This window comes from Falco rusticolus, chromosome 8 (assembly GCF_015220075.1).
Source record: "Falco rusticolus isolate bFalRus1 chromosome 8, bFalRus1.pri, whole genome shotgun sequence".
NCBI classification, from domain to species: domain Eukaryota; kingdom Metazoa; phylum Chordata; class Aves; order Falconiformes; family Falconidae; genus Falco; species Falco rusticolus.
The window spans coordinates 24,013,216-24,034,237 of record NC_051194.1 but is presented as its reverse complement, the minus strand read 5'-3'; the positions used below and the strand labels follow the sequence as shown (position 1 = coordinate 24,034,237).

Below are 21,022 nucleotides of genomic sequence, written 5' to 3'. Positions count from 1 at the left end.
GAAGGTGAACCGGGATTTTGAAAAAAATCAACATTTCAAGTACAAAGGCTGGGTGCTGAGCTAGTTCAGTTTTCGATCTGAATTTTGACAACCTGTCGCAACAAACCGTAGCAGTGTAGTGGGAGCTTCTCAGAATGGCCTTTTGCAGTGTGCTCAGCTCCTCTTCCACTCACACCACATACGAGTGGCCTTTCGAATGCCACTCTCTGATGGCTCTAGGATGAACTGCAGAGAGGTCTGCTTACGCAGATAGAACGTAATGTGTATTTTGTTTTTTCCTTCGCTTATGTGCATGTGAATGGGCGTTCATGTAAGGTTTCTGTGTGCTCCACCGTGCCAGGCAGAAAAGACGTGAATTCTGGCACTAAACCCCATTTTTCTTTCTCCCCTGCTGCAGCGCCAGGGGCTTGGGGCAGCTCATTCGAGCAAGGAACATTAAGACAGTGGGTGATCTGAGTACTTTGACAGCATCAGAAGTCAAAACTCTTCCCATCCGCTCTCCGAAAGTTTCCAATGTTAAAAAAGCTCTTAAAGGATATCATGGGCAACAGGTAATGTTTCATTTTAGTACCTCAAAAGCCAGTGTTAGCCTAATGAACTGCTAACATCCGTGATGAGGAGTAATGGGGGGGAGAATACATTAGAGAAAGCACTTAGAGCATGGTCTCTACCTGTCACAGTAACGTGGGGAATTCAAGGTTCAGGTGACTTAGTTACAGTATTATTAATGGGAATAATGATTGTATTTATGATGAGGTTAAAACATGTCCCACCATATAATCTTATTTTTTTTTTTCTCTCTGGAAATGCATGTCTTGTTCTCTCCTAAAAAACCTTCAGGTAAGATCTCGAGGATTTGAGGAAATAGAAGCACTTGAAGATGCAGAAAAGCCCATGAATAATGTAGAGGATAAATCTCTTCCTGTAGATGAAGAAAAATTTGCAACAGGTAACCTATTGCCAGCTTTTCGCTTAGGCTGTGGCTGTCTCTGCTGTGTGGTGCTTTCATTCTCTCCTAATGGGAACACTTGATTTTTTTTTTTTTTTTTTTTTTGGAGAGTGTTAATAGCTACCTTCGGCACATCAGCCGGGTGCTTGACTTAGCCACTTTATGAAGCCCTGTAGCAATGGCTTTCTAGAACTTTTCTGTTATATATTTTGAGGGAGAGGTGCTGGTTTTCACTAAACGAGCTTGCATAAGCATGCAAAGAACAAATTGAGCGGGGTTGTAAGTACTTAATTCTCTGAATCTCGGCCGGGTATGTCTCCTGGGCTGTTTAATACCGCAGCAAGTGCTGTGGCTCTGGGCGTGCACGGAAACAGGCAGGGTGGAGCGGGGTTAGTTCAGCGGTGCCTCATCCTGAGGGGGTGGGCAGGAGAGGGACAATTCCCTGGATCCCTGTTTGGGATGTAGGTGCCTAGACTTTCATTTGCATTCCCCCATGCGCTTTTGGAGTGTGGCCTGATGGCTCAAACAGAGGGATCCGTCCGTGTTCTTCCTACGAGATCCTTCAAGTGTTGGGTTAACTGGAGAACGAAGAACTGGGCAGTACCTTCTCTGCAGCTGTCCACCTAAAGGTTGGGCTGTGGGGAAGCATGTCTTGAGGGACACTGGCAGTATCTGAATAGGATCAAATACTTTTGTTTCTGTCCTTAGTTTCATTATATTTGGTCATGATTGTACAATAAAAGTCACCTTAAAGACGGGTAGCACGGAGTCGGGAGGGCTGCCCTTGTCAGCAGCTCTCATGTTGTGTGAAACAAATACTTCGTACTCGAATATGTTCCTTTGTACAAAAGAAGCTGTAACGTTCCACGGCAGCGTAATTGTGCTTAGATTTGAATCCAGACATGCAGACAGTGCTGCCCTGCTTCCCTTCCTTTCCAGATTTCATTGAGCCTGTTGTTACGAATACAGATGACCAGCCCCCAGCAGATCTTCTGAGCCAGATTGATGCGCTCGCTGCTCAGCTGACCTCCGAAGATCTTCACGGCTACTCAGGAAGCCAGCTTTTTGAGATGCAAGAAAAACTTGTCGGCATGACAAACTGTATCATGAAAAACCTGCAGTCCCGCTGGAAATCGCCTCCCCATGAAAGTTCTGATTAGTTGTTTATCCTTTCTAAGTAAGGAGAATTTTGTTACAGTTTTCCCCAAAACCTGCTTTTCTTGCTAGTGAATTACTTTTTAAACTGCATAAACCGTAGAAGATTTTTTTTAACACTTATATGACCAAAATGTATCATGTTTGGGATTTGTTGGTTTGTTTTTTTTCCTTGGGTTTGTTTTGTTGTTCTTATTTGCAGGATCACTTACTCCCCGATAGATGTATTTGTATTGTATTGCTATGCATATTTCTTTCAGGTCATGAAAGAAAACTTGATAAAAGTTGTGCAATAGCAAAGATGTGAAACCAAACCAACATAGTTAAATTATTTTTTCAAATTTGAAGTGTTCTTACTGCTGCAAACTCTTAGTATTTGGTAAGAGATCGATCTCACGGCTCTGTGCGTCTGCTGCCCCTGTTTCTCTGCTTTTAAGCTGCTGAAACCTCTGACAGGCAGTGGCTCTCCCTTCAGCACCGTTTTATACCGAGATAAACTGAGCTTAATTTCTTTACGGCACCAACGGCCCAGCAACCTGGTATTTTGACAACGTGGATGACATCTATTTTTGCATGTATTTTTGTAAGAATTGCACAAAGAAGCGGGTAATGGGATGTACCCTTACAGGCAGAAGACTGCAGAACTTCTCAGGCTTTTCCCTGTGTTTGTTGTTGGCAGCAGTTCTCCTTCTGTGGAGGAGACTCTCTTTGGAGAAATGAATGGATTTGACAAGAGCCCTTTGTATATTATGTACAGACTTATCACAGTAAATTTTGGTTAATAATTTATGATTTTGACTTCTAATTGCATGGAATGCATTGCTGCTTCTCGGAGACCTTCAGAGAGAGTTCTTGGGTTTTACTCTGGGAATCTTAATTTGTATGTATTGTACTGTAGCTATCACATTTTGATTTTAGAACTTAAATGCAGACAAATAAAACAGCAGATAGTTCCCAAACGTATTAGTGTGACTGTGGTTTGGTGGTTTGGGGTTTGGTTTTCTTTTTTCCCCCTTCAGATCTGTCCAGCTCTAACCTCAGCATTGGTTTGGATCCACCAGGCTGGGAAGACCTTGCAGGGTCATCGCTGCTGCCTTGAGATAGGAGCAGCCCCTGAAGGAGGTGGTGGTATCTTGGCAGCAAGGCGCCGGGGAGCCTTTGCCCTGTTCACGTGTCTCATGAAGAAAGTGACCGGGACAAAGAGGTGTCTCGCAGCTGTAATGTGAGCAGTGCCAGTGATGAGTTGTCTGTAGATTTTCTTGCTTTCCTGAAAATGTTATTTTGGTTCCAAATCTGCCGCCTTAGCCATGTTCAACTCTTGCATCCAGTGACCTGTACAGATAAGGATGTTCCGTACGCACCTTGAAGGGGCGCTAATTAGCACCTTGGTCTAACCAACACCCACCCCTCAGTGCTGGCAGCCTGCGCTAAGGACGGACGTTTCCCTTTCAAGTTGGTTTGTACCTCACGACGTGCTGTGAATTCCCTTGGAACAAAGGCCTGTGGAGGTAAAGTTGCAGCTCCTTCTGCAGTTGACTTTGGTTTTAATCTTTCGTCTGTCTTGGACACAGTGTGAAGTGATCATTTGCATCATTCTTTCTTGGAGACTGGCTGGTACCAGATGCTTGAAGCAAATAACCACAGTGCTCGGGGATGAAGTAATACGTGTGGTTCACTCCCAGCCCCTCGGAGCTTGCCTGCGGTGGTGGCCGTTGCAGCCTCCTCACCTGCGCTCCTTCCCTGTCTCAGTGCAGTTTTCTGAACAAAGTCGGTTTCTTGGGAGATTGATTCCTGCTCTTCAGCATGAGTGAACACATCAAACATACTGCAGAAACATTAGCTTTATTTAGTCACTAATTGACAAGTAATAACGTCTTTTGACCCCAGAACAGCTGCATGAAAAACAGGCAGAAGAGCTGAGCAAGCAGGAGAGGCCTTGGGGTTTGGGTTTGTTTCCCTCCCCCGCAGCCTAAAGATGGTTTGAGATAGTAAGCTTAAATGTTGCTTGTACAAAGAAGAAGTGAATACATTCAAACAGTGTAGAATAGCCCAGAAAAATAGTCTGTGACAGAATGAGTAAATACCTGGTAGTCATAGTCTTAAGTACATGTAGAGAATTTTGGAGATGCTGAACTGGATTGCAGTTCTAGCCAAGTGAAATGTTGTGATGGTGTGTGATGTTGAAGTGTTTGAAAGTCCAGGCAATGGGTTTGGGTTTTGGTTGGGTTTTTTTTGTTTGGTTGGTTGGTTGGTTTTTTTACAGTGGAAGAAACACAGTTCTTATGAACAAGGCCTAGTAGTGTGCTTATAGGTGGTTTTCAAAAATGTTTTGAAAGGATGTTTTAAGAGTATTTTGCTCTGCAGTTATTTTTTTATTTTTTTCTTTTTTTTTTTCCCACATGGTTTATAAGGCACTATCAGCACGGGAGACAATAAGGCACTTTGGAAAAAATGTTACAAATGCTTCTTGTAGCCTTTACATTTTGAGAGGTGCCAGCGTGCCTCTGCCGTGCAGATAGGCGTTGTGGGAAGATGGCCTTTGGTTTAGACAGCTTCTACGTAGTTGGCTGGCAGCATGCCAGTCTTGCCGGTTCTCTGGACGGTCCCATACATCCAGCCTTCATCGATTGCTTGTACGTTTACAATTGTGTCACCGTCTTTGAAGGAAACCTCATCGGCATCAGCTGCCATGTAGTCATACATGGCCCGGTAGGTCTTCTGTTGGTTTTAAAAAAGAAGACGCAATTACAGCCCTGCTGTCGGCACTGAAGCCACGGCTGTTGCTGAGAATCGGTGCAAGAGCTGGCTCTGGCCAAGTTATCTCGGCTCGTGTCCGTGCTCTAAAAGCACTGCTGAGGGCACTGCCTGCCTGGCCTTTGAAATCTGGGTTTAGAAGACAAAATGTTTCTTCCCAATAACTACCCTTGTCACCCAAGTACCACTACCTCAGGTCACAGCCTGCGTAGTTCAGTGATGCTGAAGCTGAACAAAATGTTTTCAGAGAGTATTTGAGCAGTACCAGCTCACTCCAGCGGTATCTCAGAGGGGAGGCGATGGTACGTCCCGGCCTAGGCCTGCTCTGAGCCTCGCTCTCAAGAGTAGGAAGGAAGCATTAATTCAAGCTTTCAGGAACAAACAGGTAAGGCTCTGTCCCACCCCGGGAATCTGTTACACCTTCACCCGGTCCAGTACCAAGCCTCAGCCCAGCCCATAACCAGGCATGCCAGTTACAGGCTCGAATGCTGGATGAGCAGCATCTGGAGCGTGCACCTGCAGCGGGCTGGGGACTGTGTGGCGTACAACCGATCTGTGTTACTTACACCAGCAGTAGACGGGTGAGAAGGAACCGATGATACTGTAGTTTGCTGGGTGGCAACAGACGATGACCGTTGTTGTGGTAACTCGATGGTTTTAGCATGTTTGTAGCCCACTGCAAAGGGAAAATATATTTCGTATTGCTTATGATGGAATTGGCAATAGGGTTAGAGTTGCTCTGAATAAAGATAACGGGCTGTGTCATCAGGTGGCTCAGACCTGCCTTTTACCAACTAAAATACGATTTTACATCTGTTAAGTCTGTAACGCGATGTTTTGCAGGTGTAATGTGCTTTTTCCTGGCTAGAGGAACTCCTGAGCCCTGCCAGATCCAGAGTCTGGATACAATTTGTCGTCTTATGTGAGTCAGTGGCATGTTTGTTCTCCTCGTACCTGTTGCAGTTGTGGCAAAGAAGCCCCCGTTGCTGTAATAGGACAGGTGTCCGCCGTCCGAGGGTTCTGATTTTTCATCGCCGCCACCAGTGAGGCTCAAGGCACTGGCAGAGCGGGAGTGCTCCCGGCTGCGGCGCTGGGCTTGGACTGTCGGGAGAAAGCAGTGGGAACCAATGTATGTCCTTGTGGTGTAAGGAGATGCACACATAAAAATACACTTCTATATACATTTAGATGTATATGTACACCCACACACATGTATAGATTACTTTTTATATATACACACATAATACATATGAGTGTGTGTACATGTTCCGTAAAAATCACCAAAGCTCTCTGCTGTTATCATCAAACCCGCAGAAATTGTGCTTATATTGAGTAGAAGACTGGCATGGGCCGCGTGCAAACTGAGCAGAATGGGTTACTGTATCGTACAAGGTTTATGGAAAAAAGCTGGTGAATTAATCACAGTCTGTTTTTAGGGTTTGATGGTATTTGCCAGTGCTTTTCAAGAGTATTCTATCAACACCATGCTGAAGCTCTCCTGAGACACAGCTGTTATGTCCCTGTTACCTTTAACAGTTGGAATGTTTTTCTTTCTCCAGCCTCCTTCCCTTTAGTGCTAGCTACTTCCACAATTTTTATACCAATTATCCCATGCTTTCCTTTGTCCCAAGACTTGTTTTCTGTCATTTCAGGAGGCTTCCCTTCTCAAACAATTAGCAGGAAAGGAGTTTAAAAAAAAAAAAAAAGGTAACTGAGGAATAGTTTACTTTTAACTCTGATTTTTAGAGTTATTTAAAAAGGAAGCACATGTTACCGGTAAGCAACTGTATCGTATAAACCTGTGTTAGATCACTTGTATATAATAGATTAACAATATATTGTTTGAGAAATGGCTGTATTAAGCATCCAGTGTATTTATGTAGCTAGCATAAATGTAGCTCTGCTGGTGAGGAGGAGCAATAGGAAATTTCTCCTCTAGTTACCATTAATTCTCCCCAGAACCGTGTTCCTGTGTAACTTTGGAAATCTCAGCTCTGATTAACACAGTGGCTGAAGTCAGCCCGTGGGACTTTGCTTGCATTCCTGTGGAGGTAGAGTGCCAAGCTGTACTTTAGCGGCCCCAAGCTGCCAGTTTTACTGATTGAATTTGCACAAGTATAAAACTTTTTGCACAAATAGTACAGCCGATGGAACCAACCAGAGATCATATGTAAGCTTCTGGACTGAATATTGTCTTCTGCCGGGTCATATTCAAAGACTGAGCCGGGATTAGTGCGCCACACGCGAAGACCTGTAAGAGAAAGAGCGGTTTTTGAGGCCAAGCTGTAGCTCAAGCAGCTGTTGGAGAGCTTGAGCAGCACACACCTGCGCTGAGCAGGAGGAAAGGCGCTTCAGAAAAGGGCAAGTGGCATTTCATAACTTTGTGGTTCTCAATTTTACAGCGCAGATTAGGATTTTTTAAATTTTTTTTAATTTTTTTGTAATTTAATCTACATTAAGTGAGTTAAGGTATTTCTCTAATATAGATCAAGTTAAAGACATAAGTAAGAAATGTAAATCTAGCTTTATGTTATAAAGTTGGGCAGAATGGGACAGGCAGACCACAGATGATTCACTGCTGCTATACGAGAATATTTTCAAGATGGACTTTGATAAAGATACCATGTCCAAGTAATGATAAATTTGAGTTGATATGGCTGAGCTTAAATAAAACAACTCATCCAGGTCAGCTTGTGTTTTGTGTAAATGAAATACTCAAGTAATTCTAAAACCTGGGTTCTGCTCACCTGTGAGAGTCTCTTGATCCTGGTCCACGCGCTTTCGCTCCATTTCTACTACTCGCCTTTGAATGCCCCTATAGCTAATGTCACTGAAGTCCTGCATGTTCTTTTTCACGCGTTCTGTAATGGGGTCGGTAACAACCGGTGTGAAACTACCTTTGGTTTTCTCAAAATCTTCATGGTATTTCACCTGCAATTTAAAATGGGATGTCTGTTCTCTCTACCTTACCTGAGTAATTTTGATTCCTGCTTACCTCAGGTGCCTTTCTAGGAGAGCAGCGCACCGCTGTTCGGAACTTTTGCTTTCTCGAGTCGAAGGAAGAGTGAGAGAGCCTAACCCCAAACATGCCTTTCCTGCAGTTGCTCCTGCCTTTAGCATTTAAGACTCTGGGTAACCAAACTCTGTATGTGTACGTTGTCCTTGAGCTGCCAACCCCAGAATGTCTTGGGAACAAGGTTATGTTTTTACTTAAATCACTTGCCAAGGTAAAAATACATCTAGAAATGCTCTTACCGTAGAGATGTGTTTCTGGGTCTCTCGTACACGCCGCATTTCAGGTGTATCCAGTACATACGCAGCTTTGCCTTGTACTTGTTTTCGGAAACTATCTGAGTAAAGGACCTGCCAGGTGAGAACAAGGAAGTGAGCGCAGGGCACAAAACTACCTCTGTGGTGTGAGGAGTGAGCTGCACCGAAGCAACCTGGCAAAAAGAAGGTGGGGGGACTGCAGACAAAAAGGTAGCGGGAGCTGTGTTGGTGAATCACATTAGAACGCAAAGAAAATTTTTTTTTCATAATTATATGGACAGCTCTGGACTTGATCCCAGACATTCCTTTTCTTAACTTAAAGAGCCTTACCTTTTTTGAACCTTGTAACACCAGGTAGAGATAATGCAGCAGCAATGCTCTAGGTAATATCTTCATATATTTGACATGCACCTCACTGACTTCAGTGAAGTTATCAGGGTGAAACAAACAACATAATTAGAGCTGTGTTTTTCATTGAAATACTACAATTGTTGCTGGGTTTGTAGGGTTTCTTTTTTGAGCAATAACAGTTGCGTCATGCATCTGTAAACATTTGCAGAGATTGTATCACTGGATTTATTGAGCAAGTCATGACAACATTTAAGGCTAGGTTGGACGAGGCTCTGAGCTACCTCACCTAGTCAAAGGTGTCCCTGCTCATTGTGGGGGGTTGGGCTAGATGGTCCTTGAAGGTCTGTTCTAGCCCAAACCATTCTGTGATCCTACAATCTGTTCTATGTGTAAATATTTACAGGAAGGCGTATGTCAGGATTTACCTCTAGAGTAACAGGCTGGCAAAGAAGGGCCCTCAAGATCTGTCATGGTTTTAAACAGAATGTCAGAAATCACATAAAAGGCAAAGAATTATTGTTCTTCAGTAACAGTATGTCATACAGTGTGAGACCAGTGAAAACAGAAGAGACCTGAAGACAACAGATGTTATTTGAAACCCAACTGTTGTTTAGAAAAAAACCCAACCAAACCAAAGCAGTTAATCACACAGGAAGAAATACTCAGTTGCAGCAGATACTACTTGCTTTTTACTAAAGGATTTGATTTTAGTGTAGTTATTTCATACTTCCAAACAAGGTAGCTAGGTTAACAGCTGCGCTGTTGATCTGAGTAAGGATTTCAGGGATTGAAATGTTACTTTTTAATATATTTTCATTTATTGGCTAAATAGAACATACCGAGCTGATGTTTTCTTGATTGCGTTTAGCTCTCTCCATCTCTGGAGTCATAGGCGTTGGTGTGCCTTTTGCCAGATGTTCCTTGTATAAAACCTACAGTGTACAAAAAGGTGTCCACAAATCAGACCGGAATAATTCCTAGCTCATTCTGTAAATGGTGTTACTGTTTAAGCATACTCATCACTGCAGGGGTAGAAAGATCTTGGGAAATAAAGCATCTAAGAAGTTATTTGCTAGAGCAAAAGGTAAAAATCAAAGGGAAGAATAGGCAAAAAGAAGGAAAACTGGGAAAATAAGGCTAAATTAGAAGTGGAGGTTTTGTTTGAAACAGTTATTTTTAAGGTAAGGTGGTTGTCTTTCTTCTTTCAGTACCGAGCTAATGTGTTCTTGATTGCGTTTGACTCTCTCCATCTCTGGAGTGACCGGTGTGGGGGTTGCCTTCCCTAAGCCTTCTTTGTATACAACCTACAGATCACAAAGTAACTCAAAGTCACAAACGTACAAATTAAAAACTGTAATGTTACTGGTTTTAGAGTAAACATCATTCATTAGGAAAGAAAAAAAAAAGTCAGAGGAAAAAATAGTATAAAAAAGTTAATTGACAAAAAAAAAGTCTTTTACATACTTTAGTTTTATGAGAGGACTTTCTATGTTTGAGGGGAAAAATTAGAGGGTTAAATAAAACCAGGCAGATTTAAGTTATGAAAAACAAAAAAAAAAGTGCTCTATCATAGCCCCTTTACTTCTTCCAGACAATACCGAGCTAATGTGTTCTTGATTCCGTTTGACTCTCTCCATCTCTGGAGTGACAGGTGTGGGGGTTGCTCGCCCCAAGTTTTCTTTGTACAACACCTGTGGGATACAGAAGATGTATCCGGTATCTTAAAACCCTCCCAAAATCAAAAGGATTTGAACACACACGATTACTTTGTTATCAAATTTCAAAAAAGTCACAACTGATTATGGTATGCAGCACTGCACAAAAGCAAACATCTACTGCTGTAAGGAAGGGTAAGAAAAAGAAACTGTAAAAGGAAAGCTTGTTATTTTTGTGATTAACAAAGAGGGGCTCTATCCAGCTACGGCTGTGGCGATGGCTTCATAGGTTCTAGGAAGCTGCCTGTGGCCCCAGAGAACTATTTAGGAAATGATTTATCTGCTGTTTTATCTGTATTTGAAGCAATTTGTGACCTTTTTCGGAGGGAGGAGGGAGTTCTGTTGCCACACTGACATGGGGCAGCCACATAAAGAAGGGTGTTGAGGTTGGGTGACTGGTATCGTGGCACCATCACACCTACGCATCTCCCCAGTCCATGAGGCCACCTACAAGCTCTTGCGACTACACTACCTGGAGTAGGAAGGGTCTCATTCCTTTTGTGTTGTTCTGTTTAAGGCACCCTAAGTCACCTGGCACAGCAGTGCAATCTCAGGTGGGTCAGAGAGGTGGATTTTTGGGGGTGGGGTGGCTGGGTTTCTTGTTTGTTTTTTGCTAAATTCAAATATCCCTGAAAAAACAATGGAAGCACAGAGAAAGGAACCTGAGTATCTTCACCAAAGGATGCAAAGCTCTTAATATTGTCTGGATAGAGCCCACAGGTACACAAACTGAGCTGCAGAAAAGACCTACATTTCTGGTTCAGACTGTTAACACTACAGTAATTTTAGGAGTGATTAATTTGCAGAAACAAATATATCTATTTTTTACATTAAAATCAACTTTCAGTATGTAGTTAGGATGTTACTTTATTAAGATATAAGCATGAAGGAAAAAAGAAACATATCTATTTTAAGGTACCGAGCTAATGATTTCTTGATTGCGTTTGACTCTCTCCATCTCTGGAGTGATTGGTGTTGGGGTCACTTTCCCCACATTTTCTTTGTACAAAACCTACAGGATACAAGGGAGTATCCAGATGTCATTAAAAAAGGCACCATGAATAAGAAAAAACAAAAACACAACCAAACCCCCCCCCCCAAACCAACATACAATGTAGCTTTTGAATCATTACACTTAGAAAGGGTTAGATTTAGTGCACAGCGCTGCTCCCAAAAGAAGCAACAGGAGCTTTGCCATTAATGTACTAAGGTGCAGAAATGGCCCCCGGATGGAATCCACTCTGCATAAAAGCAACTTGATGTAAGAAAGGGTTAAAAAAAATTGCAGAGAAACAATATCCATCCAAAAAAAGTCAAACCTAGTTCTAGTAAAATCCTGCTTCAGGCAGTGTTAAATGATACTATGGTTTGTTTGCAAGCTCAGAAGGTAGGAGGTTTATGCTTCTTGGCAAATTCATTTTAAAAAGTTAGAAAGCACAGATTACTAAACTGCTACAGTTACGTTAAACACTTCATTCAGATCTTTAGGAACTGTTTCCTGTTAAAAATACCGAGCTAATGATTTCTTGATTGCGTTTGACTCTTTCCATCTCGGGAGTGACAGGTGTTGGGGTTGCTTTCCCTATGTTTTCTTTATACAACACCTATGAGACATAAGAAAGGAGCCAAAGAAAGCAAAAATGAACAAAAAGCTATCCATAGATAAACTAAAAGCCAAAAGCATTTTTTTCCTTGTATTTATTTTCCCAGAGTTTAGGTATTTTATATATATATATATATTTTTAAAGAAGGTACTTAGCAATATTTATCTAGAGAATTAGTGGTTGGCATACTGACTTTTTAACTACAGGATCACTCGTAATAAATAGTGTAAGTACTACATAAATGAGACCACAAAAATACCATGTGAAGGGGCTGAGAATCAGTATGAAAATTATATTAAAAAAAAAAGAAAAGAAAATGAGTGGAGTTTAAGTGTTTTTAGGATTAGAATAGGGCATTAAAATCACTCAAAACCCAATAAAAGCTGTAACAAGTTAAAGTCACCACTGTAAATCATAGTAAGACACGATTAAGAAGTAACCACTTCAGTAAGCTGCTTTAGAGCTACAGTCCCCATTATTTTGGAACAAGCATTACAATCTCCATGTATTAAAACTGTTAAAATGATTTTTTTAATGGCGTTAAAGGGAACTCTTTTTCTTATCAAAGTACCGAGCTACAGATTTCTTGATTGCGTTTGACCCTCTCCATCTCTGGAGTGATAGGAGTGGGGGTTCCAGTCCCCACGCTCTCTTTGTACAACACCTGTGTAGTAACAAGAAGCATCCAGAAACATAATCACAACTCAAGAATAATTACAGCCAACAGGAAGGCAAATAGTTGAGTCTGCTGGAGCTCAGTCTGCTCTAACGTGCCCTGAAAGCCACCCTGGATGCAGTGAACACTGGATTGCCCCCACGAGGGTGTGAAGGCAAAGAAGTCTATAGTTTTATTGTAGCAGGTGCGACAAATCCAACACAGAAACTTCTTACATCAAATAGATTTTCAGGGTGGAGAAGAGCTTTTAGGCTACCACTGAAGCCTGCTTAGAAAGTCAGACCTTCCCTCTTCTGTGATAACAGCATTCAAACAGGAAACTAATAGGATTAAAAAAACCCAAAAACAACCAACCAAGCAACAACAACAAAAAACGGGCATAAAAGAAAAAGGAAGTTGGAAAAGGGAGCAAGAGGGTTAAAAAAATATTTAGGATAATGTAAATAATTACATATATGAAGAAGTGGTAGGTCAGTAACATTGGAAAATACAGTATAGTGAAGAAAGGATGTTTTTGTAAGTTGATTACATGGGCATAAGGAGTGGAATTGTTCATTTTTAATAAAGGTTAAAAAGTTCCGTTTAAGTGGAGTTAAAGGGAATACTGCTTTTCCTCCACAAAATACCGAGCTAATGTGTTCTTGATTGCGTTTGACTCTCTCAACCTCAGGAGTGACAGGTATTGGGGTTCCTGTCCCCAGATCCTCTTTGTACAACACCTGTGGGGTAACATGGCTGTAATAAGAAGAAGAAAAAAAAAAGGGGGGGCGAACAAGCAAACAACAGTAACCCGCAGCTTGCTGAGAAAACAGACTGAATGTTTTTCAAAGTCGCTCCAAGCCAAAGCTTGGAATAAAAGAGAAAAGTTAAAATGCTTCTCAAAACTACGTAGCTAAACACAAATTCTCTGCAATGGCTTTTGGCAGAAAACTGGAATACCTTCTCCAGTTGCTTCTTGGAAGCTATATAGAAAAACTGTCTATGCAACAGTAGACTGTTAAAGACTTCCTAAAGGCAGAAAATATAAAATACAATACAGAAGGGACAAAGAAATCAATTCTGTTTCATTTACCCATTCCATCAACATCACAGCAGGTTACACTGGCATGTATTAGAGCACTGTTACACTGCGGCCACAGCCACAGATTTGTGTCAGGCACTGAATAGTTTAGATCTCATACATAAAGTAAGTGAAATCAGGGGGGAAAAAACCACCACACGAAATTAAGGATTATTGTGACTAAGAAAAGGAAAACAGGGTGTTTTTTAAAAGAAAAAAAAAAAAAAGAAAAATATATATTTTCTCAAAAGAAGACTCAAAAGAAAGGTGGAATTAAAAGTTATTATTAAGATGAAGTAATAAAAAAGAGGAACAAGAATCATGTAAGTAACAATTATGGAGGGAAAAAATCTCAAAGGGACCAGGGTATTATTTTGTGTGTAAGTTGATTATAGGGGAACAAGAATTTTTTTGGTGTGCGTGTTAAAAGTATATTAAAATAGATTAAAAGGGAATTTTCTGCTTTTCAAATTTAAAAATACCGAGCTAAAGTTTTCTTGATTGCGTTTAACTCTTTCAATCTCAGGAGTGACAGGTGTTGGGGTTCCTGTCCCCAGATCCTCTTTGTACAACACCTGTGGGGTAACATGGCTGTATTAAGAAAAGAAAAAAGGAACAAGCAAACAACAGTAACACTCTGTTTGCTGAGAGAACACTCAGAACATGACAGATGTTTTCCTGAGATGCCCTGAATTAACATAGGAATTAAAAAAAAATCCATGAAAATAAAAAACTCATTTAAACCTCTGCAGATAAACACTAATACACCAGTGTGACTTGTGACTTATACCAGCCTGCTAGAATACCTTCCTGACTTGCTTAATGGCTTCCCAAGGTGGACATTTAAAACTGATGAGTGTTCAGAAGATTAAAGTCTTACATAAACTACAATGAAGTATATTACTGTCTTTTCACCAGCAGCGAGGTAAACTTTTTCTTGATTGTACTGGAGTCATTGGAAGACCAGGTCCTAACGCGCCTTCCTAGAAGTTTTTCTGTACACACACCCTCAGCGAAGAGTCATCCATTTTGAGTGAGACACTACTTACTGTCCAGAGTTTGTCACCAAAGAGTCTAGCTTGCTTATTACAGAAGGACACAGAGACACGACCATAACAAAGGCATATATGTGAAAATGGTACCTGAGAAATGATAATTACTAGTGCTCTCCTGTCTTATGTGACACTTTCCTCCCCCCTGAGAAACATGCTTATGCTACTAAATTTTTTTACCCTGCAGACCTGTGCTACCAACATATCTAGAGCTGTGCAACAATATTAAAGACTTCCTAAAGGAAGAAGGCATCAAATATAATGCAGAAGGATTAAATAAATCAATTCTGTTTCATTTACCCATTCCATAAACATCACAGCAGGTTACACTGGTGTGTATCAGAGCACTCTTACCCTGAGGTCACTTCCACAGATTTGTGTCAGGCACTAAATTAGTTTTTATATGAGGTAAAACCAGGAAAAAAACCAACAACCAAAGACTGAAGTGGTTAACAAAAGGAAAAACAGATATTAAAGAAGAAAAAAAAAATGTTTGGAGTCAAAAGAAAGACAGAAACAGGGAATCTGAAAGTTATCATTAGTAAGATGATCTAATCAAAACAAAGTAAGTAACAATTATGGAGGAAAAACGTCAAAATGTGGGGAACAGGGTATTCTTTTTTGTGTAAATTGATTACAGGGAAATACAAAAGTATTTTCTTGGTGTTAAAATCATTTTAAAATAGATTAAAAGGGAAATGGCTGCTTTTCAAATTAAAAAAATACCGAGCTAAAGTTTTCTTGATTGCGTTTGACTCTTTCAATCTCAGGAGTGACAGGTGTTGGGGTTCCTGTCCCCAGATCCTCTTTGTATAACACCTATATGGTAACATGGGAGTTTAAAAAAAGTTAAGAACAAAAAAAATTTGCTGCATTTGATGGAGGTAACATATAATTTTTACACCCACCCGCTAAATATACAAGAAAGCAGGGGCAATTAGGAAGTATAAAACAGTTAACAAATGTGATAACTTCAGAGGAAGTCTTCTGATAGCTAGAAATACTGCATCATACATGCCTCAACAGAATAATAAAGCATTAGAGGAATGGAATTAAGCAAATAAAAATCCCAGTGTTTTTTAAAAATGCAAAATAACTTACACTTCACAGAAGAAAAAAGCTTTAAAAATTAAAGGACATGAAGCATCAATGGTTATTAAAAAAACTTTAAAAAATAAGTACATAAAATATAACTAACTAAAAAATGTAATAGGAGAAAGGGGATGTTTCTATGTTTATAAGTTAATTAGAGAGAGTAGAAAATTTACAGGTGTTAAATAGTTATAGGGAGCTTTTTTCTTAAATGACAACAAAAATACCGAGCTAAAGTTTTCTTGATTGCGTTTGACCCTCTCCATCTCAGGAGTTACAGGTACTGGGGTTCCAACGCCCAGCCCCTCTTTGTACAACACCTGTGCGGCAACCAGGAAGTATTTAAAAAAAAAAAAAAAAAAAAAAAAGGAAAGGAAAGGAAAGGAAAGAGGAGGACAGGGAGGAGAGAGAGAAAAGACAAGTAATTTAATACAGTGAAATTTAAAAGTATGAAAAATAAGAGTTTTGTCAGCCTTGTTCAAAAGATAGCAAAACACATCAATGAAAATAATCAGCTAAAATTGCTATGAGGCTTGTTCTCATCTCACCTGGGTGCACAGAAATAATGCCAGTGAGAACTGCAGGAGTGTTTTGTGCAAAGCATAGCTTGAGCCAAGGTACCTGAAAACTCTTTTGCAAAGGAGTTTCCTTACTCAAACAAAAGCTCTTGTATAAGCAGCTTTGCCTCTTAAAAATTCTAAATAGGCTCAGCAGCGTAACAGAGAGCTGTGAGGACTCAGAGACAATTAAATGTAGCAAAACCTCTAACAGTGGCTTCTCCGAACTGCCCTATTAATCTCAAGTCAGCACTGTCTGAACTGGATCAGAGCGAGCCAAAACTAATCCTAAACTGCTCTAACTAAAACAGAAGTATAGAAAATATATAGAAATATAAATTATGACATAATAGTAATTTGACTGGAATGTGTTAGGAGTAGCAACAATCCAGATAACTGATTGTAATGGATTTCTCATATATGCCATTTTTGTCATTTTTTCATATGGCAGTGATACGGGGATGCCAGCCAGGTTTTCTTACAAAGACCTGTAGGATATAAGAAAGCACCTGATGCAGCAGAACCATGAACGGAGACAGCACACACCAGTTGCATTAGATTGCTTTGCTGGGAAGCGTTAAAGAGTTCCTTTTTCATTTGCAGTGCAACCAGTGAAGGATCAAAGGATCAACTTTGTTACTGAGGCCAGTGACATCACTCAGGCTGCTGCTATTTCATCGGGAGGAAAGATAAGTTACTGCTTAACTGCATTAAGTAAATAAGGTTAAAATCCCACAGCTGGAACAATTGAATGACAAATCAGTTAGATTGAGTGAAAAATTAAAATATAAGGATACTGACAGGGGTTTAGTGATTTGATTAAGAAAGGGCTGTTCAAAGTTCAACAAAGAATTGAAAGAAAAAATTAATATGGAGGAGTTAAAGGGATTTGATTTGCATTTGAAATGGTAGGGTTTGTTTTATTTAGCAATACCGAGCTAACGTTCTCTTGGTTACGTTTGACCCTTTCCATCTCTGGAGTAACCGGTGTCGGGATGCCGGTCCCTAAGCCCTCTTTGTATAACACCTGTGAGGTACAAGAAAGTTTCCACAAAAAAAGCACTCAACACAGGCAAAACTATTACATCTGACTACTTTGTAAGTTATGTTTAACGTTAGGATCACTTTTTAATTAATTTCACACTTGTTCTAGAGGCAAATATTAAGGAAGAGGCTGATGGTTGATTATTCTGTAAAGACATGACTACAGGTACTAGAAGATACAGGGTTAAGATAAAACAAACATGGAGAGGAACACCATGTTAATTTCACAGCTTACTTCCAGTTTTGGTTCTTAAAAGAAATGCATGTAAAATTGTAAATCACTAAAAAAAGTTAAAGCACAAACAGGTGGAATATAAATAAGTTAAAAATATTGCCAAGGAAAAGAGAAGAGCAGGGCAAGATTCTAAATCATTGAAGAAAAACAGATCATTTGTTAGGATGTTATGCAAAAAGAAGTTGTTAAGATTTTTATTTTTATTTTTTTTAAATACCGAGCTAATGTGTTCTTGATTGCGTTTGACTCTCTCTATTTCTGGAGTGACAGGTGTTGGGATACCTGTCCCTAGGTCCTCTTTGTACAACACCTGCAGAACACAAGCACCCAGCAAGGTGAGAAGATCTTATTCCTTCCACAACAACTACAGTACATTTGGATAATTTACCTGGTTTATAAGTAAATAGAATCTTGGATTATATATAAATATGTCCACAATTTTACTCAGTGTCCATCTTTTATAAGTACAGTCACCAGCTCAGCAAGTACTTAAAGTCTTTGTTGCGATGCTTGGACGCACTGAAGTCAGTGCAATACGTCATTACAGTAGGACACAAGTTTAAATATTCTGCTGACCTGGCATAAAAGGCGCATTTATTTTGCTTTTCATTTTCGTTTAGGATACACAATAGTATTACTTTTCAGGCAGTAAACACTTCTGTAAGGCTTTTTTTTAATCATGTTAACAAACATAAAAATAAAACCTTTTATAGACCTCTGTGAGTACTTTTTGGAACACAACTATTTTACCTTGGTTTAGGTCTCTAGTAAGGAAAAGAATTGAGTTTTAGCTCTCATATTATTAGGTTTAACTTAGCCTGTAATTGAATTTTAAAAACTGCATTCTTCTTTAAAGGAGTTGCACAGGAGATGCCTGGGTTGGTTAAAAACTTCACCATGTAGAAATACATTACAAATGCATTAATGGTTCTTCTTGCAACTAGTAATATACTTGCAACAAAACAAGCTAAGAAAAAAACAATCTTCTCTGCTTGATGTAATAGAAACAATGAAAAAATACAAAAATAAAGCAATCACAGCCAAGGAAAACAGATTGTGTAAAAGGTGATCAAAAATGAAGAATGTTTGGAAAAAACAACTGTGCAAAAGACAGCTGTAAACCACATTCGTATCATAAACAGCTCAAAAGGGAAACCACTTATAAAATCAGGAACGATAAATCCAAAGATACTCTTTATACAGGTGTCACTGCTCCTCAGCATTGTATAGCAAACATCTGAGGTACCAATAATCCCAAGACCATATCCTGCCTCAGCTCTGTACGCAGAGATCAAAGTAAAGCAGCAGCGGCTCAAAATCAGGAGAGCGTGTTGTTCCTAATATCTACACTTAACTAGGTATGGGAAAGGCCAGGTAGTGTTTCCCCTTATAACTGTCACTAGGTTTTGTGACTACAAAAAAAGGCTCCAATTATTTTTTTCCACAAAGTTTTGTCTAGCTGATCCATTTTCTTCAGACTAATCGTAAGATATCATCTGGGTATTTCTAGTTCTGTGTTCAGAAAAGGTCACAGAAATAATAAAGGGAAGTGACTGATTGTAACGATTACTGCAAAATTCAGACAGTCAAACTTCCTGCTGCTGAATATAGGGATTTAAGAGATCTGTCCTCTTTTCAACAAAAAATACCCACAAACACTACCAAAGGTTGGAGCTTGAGCTCTGAATGAGTATATAAGTAAATAGAACATATCGGCCATTACCGAACTGATGTGCTTCTGTGTCTCCTTGACACGCTTCACTTCTGGAAGATCAGGAATTGGAGTTCCTTTTCCAATACTCTCCTTGTACTTAATCTACAAAGGCACAGACATTAGAAAAAAATAAGTGGATTTACATTAAAGCACAGCTGATGCATGTATGTGTTACAAGTTACACGAATAAAGAAATACAGGTCCTTTACACTTTACAAACTCATTCACTTCTAAGGTACCAAATGTATCCTGATAGAAGGAAATCATCGAGGAACCCCCTATTAGAAGCCCTTCTATAAAGCACTTTAACTCGGCTTAGGGTAAAAAAGCAGAGTCTTGTTTGAGCCAGAATTTTTTAACTGAAGTTTTAAATTTGGGCATCTAACATCTCCCAGGAGCATAATTTCAGCAAGAACAAATCCCCTGATTTATAACAATGGAGCCATGTCAAGGTTTCTTACACTGAGTTCCAACAAATTGTGGTATTAAAAATTTAAAACAATTTCTTAAAATTTTAGCCTAATGGTATTGAAATAGGCACGTAGATTCATACGTGGATACCTAAAGAGCATTATCCTGATCTTGTGGAGACTGAAAATTTAAAAGATATCACTGGGTTCGACATCAGCAGAGAGCTGTTGTTAAAACACCCCATCATCTTTACAAGCAACCTGTTAGAAGGCAACTTGAGCCGCTGATGAGACGTCCCTGTGAATGGCACTTCACTAAAAGGGTTTTCTAAAACCAGGTGTAAATACCTTTGAACCTGATACCATTTGGTCTTTCTACCAATGAAAGGAAAATTTTGGATTTGTAAAAATCTATCATATTCAACAGAGGTGAGAGTCATACACAACTTTAACAATTACAGTGCTATTTGCTTTTCTACTTTAGCATAACAACAACAAAAAATAGCATTGAACATATTTAACATACTATGCATGAAATGAATTGGCTGAAATGTTAGTATCTTTTATGCTAAAATAATAGCAGTCAAAAAACATGAAAAAGACTTACAAGCTTTGAAAGAAAAGTAATACATACAATTATTCCAATTTTAGAGTGTTACTTTTTTTTTTATATAATATAAAAACTTTACAAGATATGCTTTAGTAAGGCTTGACCCTCCTTGCCCTGGCATCTTCACAGACAAGCTAATCAAACATGGGTTAGATAAATACACGGTGACACTGACTGAAAACTGGCTGAACGGCCAGACCCAGAGCATTTTGGTCAGTGGCACAAGGGCCAGTGGGAGGCAAGTCACCAGTGGTGTGCCCCAGGGGCCAGTACTGTTTGACATTTCGTAAGGGACCTGGATGGCGGGACAGAATGCACCCTCAGCAAGTGTGCAGCTAAGAGAAAACTGGGAGGATTGGCTGATCTACCCAAGGGTTGTAAGGCCACCCAGAGGGACTTCAACAGAGTGGAGAAATGGCCCGAGAAGCAACTCGTGAAGTTCAACAGGGGAAAATGCAAAGTTCTGCAGCTGGGGAGGAATAACCCCAGGCCGGGGTATATGCTGGGGGCTCACTGTCTGGGAAGCAGCTTTGCAGAGAAAAACCTTGGCGACCTGATGGACAACAAGCTGACCATGAGCCAGCAATGCACCCTCACAGCAAAGACCAACAGCTTTCTCGGCCGCATTAAGGGCATTGCCAGCAGGTCAAGGGAGGTGATCCTTCCTCTAGCCAGCAATGGGGAGGCCACATCTGGAGTCCTGTGTCTAATTCTGGAAAGATATGGACATACTGGAGCATGTCCAGTGCAGGGCCACAAAGATGAGTAAGAGAC

General features: G+C 40.1%; 2 protein-coding genes across 2 annotated transcripts in view; one reads left to right on the top strand and one right to left on the bottom strand.

Annotated features, from left to right (window-relative positions):
- RIF1 (replication timing regulatory factor 1) overlaps positions 1-3,063 on the top strand; it is a 38,535-nt gene extending 35,472 nt beyond the window's left edge. The window contains exons 33-35 of the mRNA XM_037396681.1: positions 398-551; positions 841-949; positions 1,889-3,063. Coding sequence (XP_037252578.1) covers positions 398-551; positions 841-949; positions 1,889-2,109 — 484 coding nt within the window. The 3' untranslated portion in view covers positions 2,110-3,063. The remainder of the gene's footprint in view (positions 1-397; positions 552-840; positions 950-1,888) is intronic.
- Positions 2,777-21,022, bottom strand: part of NEB (nebulin) — a 132,519-nt gene continuing 114,273 nt past the window's right edge. Inside the window, exons 139-152 of the mRNA XM_037397516.1 lie at positions 19,238-19,330; positions 15,313-15,405; positions 14,017-14,109; positions 13,101-13,193; positions 11,706-11,798; positions 11,114-11,206; positions 10,078-10,170; positions 9,319-9,411; positions 8,114-8,221; positions 7,606-7,789; positions 7,017-7,109; positions 5,813-5,959; positions 5,425-5,534; positions 2,777-4,822 (exon numbers count right to left, since the gene is read on the bottom strand). Coding sequence (XP_037253413.1) covers positions 4,649-4,822; positions 5,425-5,534; positions 5,813-5,959; positions 7,017-7,109; positions 7,606-7,789; positions 8,114-8,221; positions 9,319-9,411; positions 10,078-10,170; positions 11,114-11,206; positions 11,706-11,798; positions 13,101-13,193; positions 14,017-14,109; positions 15,313-15,405; positions 19,238-19,330 — 1,560 coding nt within the window. The 3' untranslated portion in view covers positions 2,777-4,648. The remainder of the gene's footprint in view (positions 4,823-5,424; positions 5,535-5,812; positions 5,960-7,016; positions 7,110-7,605; positions 7,790-8,113; positions 8,222-9,318; positions 9,412-10,077; positions 10,171-11,113; positions 11,207-11,705; positions 11,799-13,100; positions 13,194-14,016; positions 14,110-15,312; positions 15,406-19,237; positions 19,331-21,022) is intronic.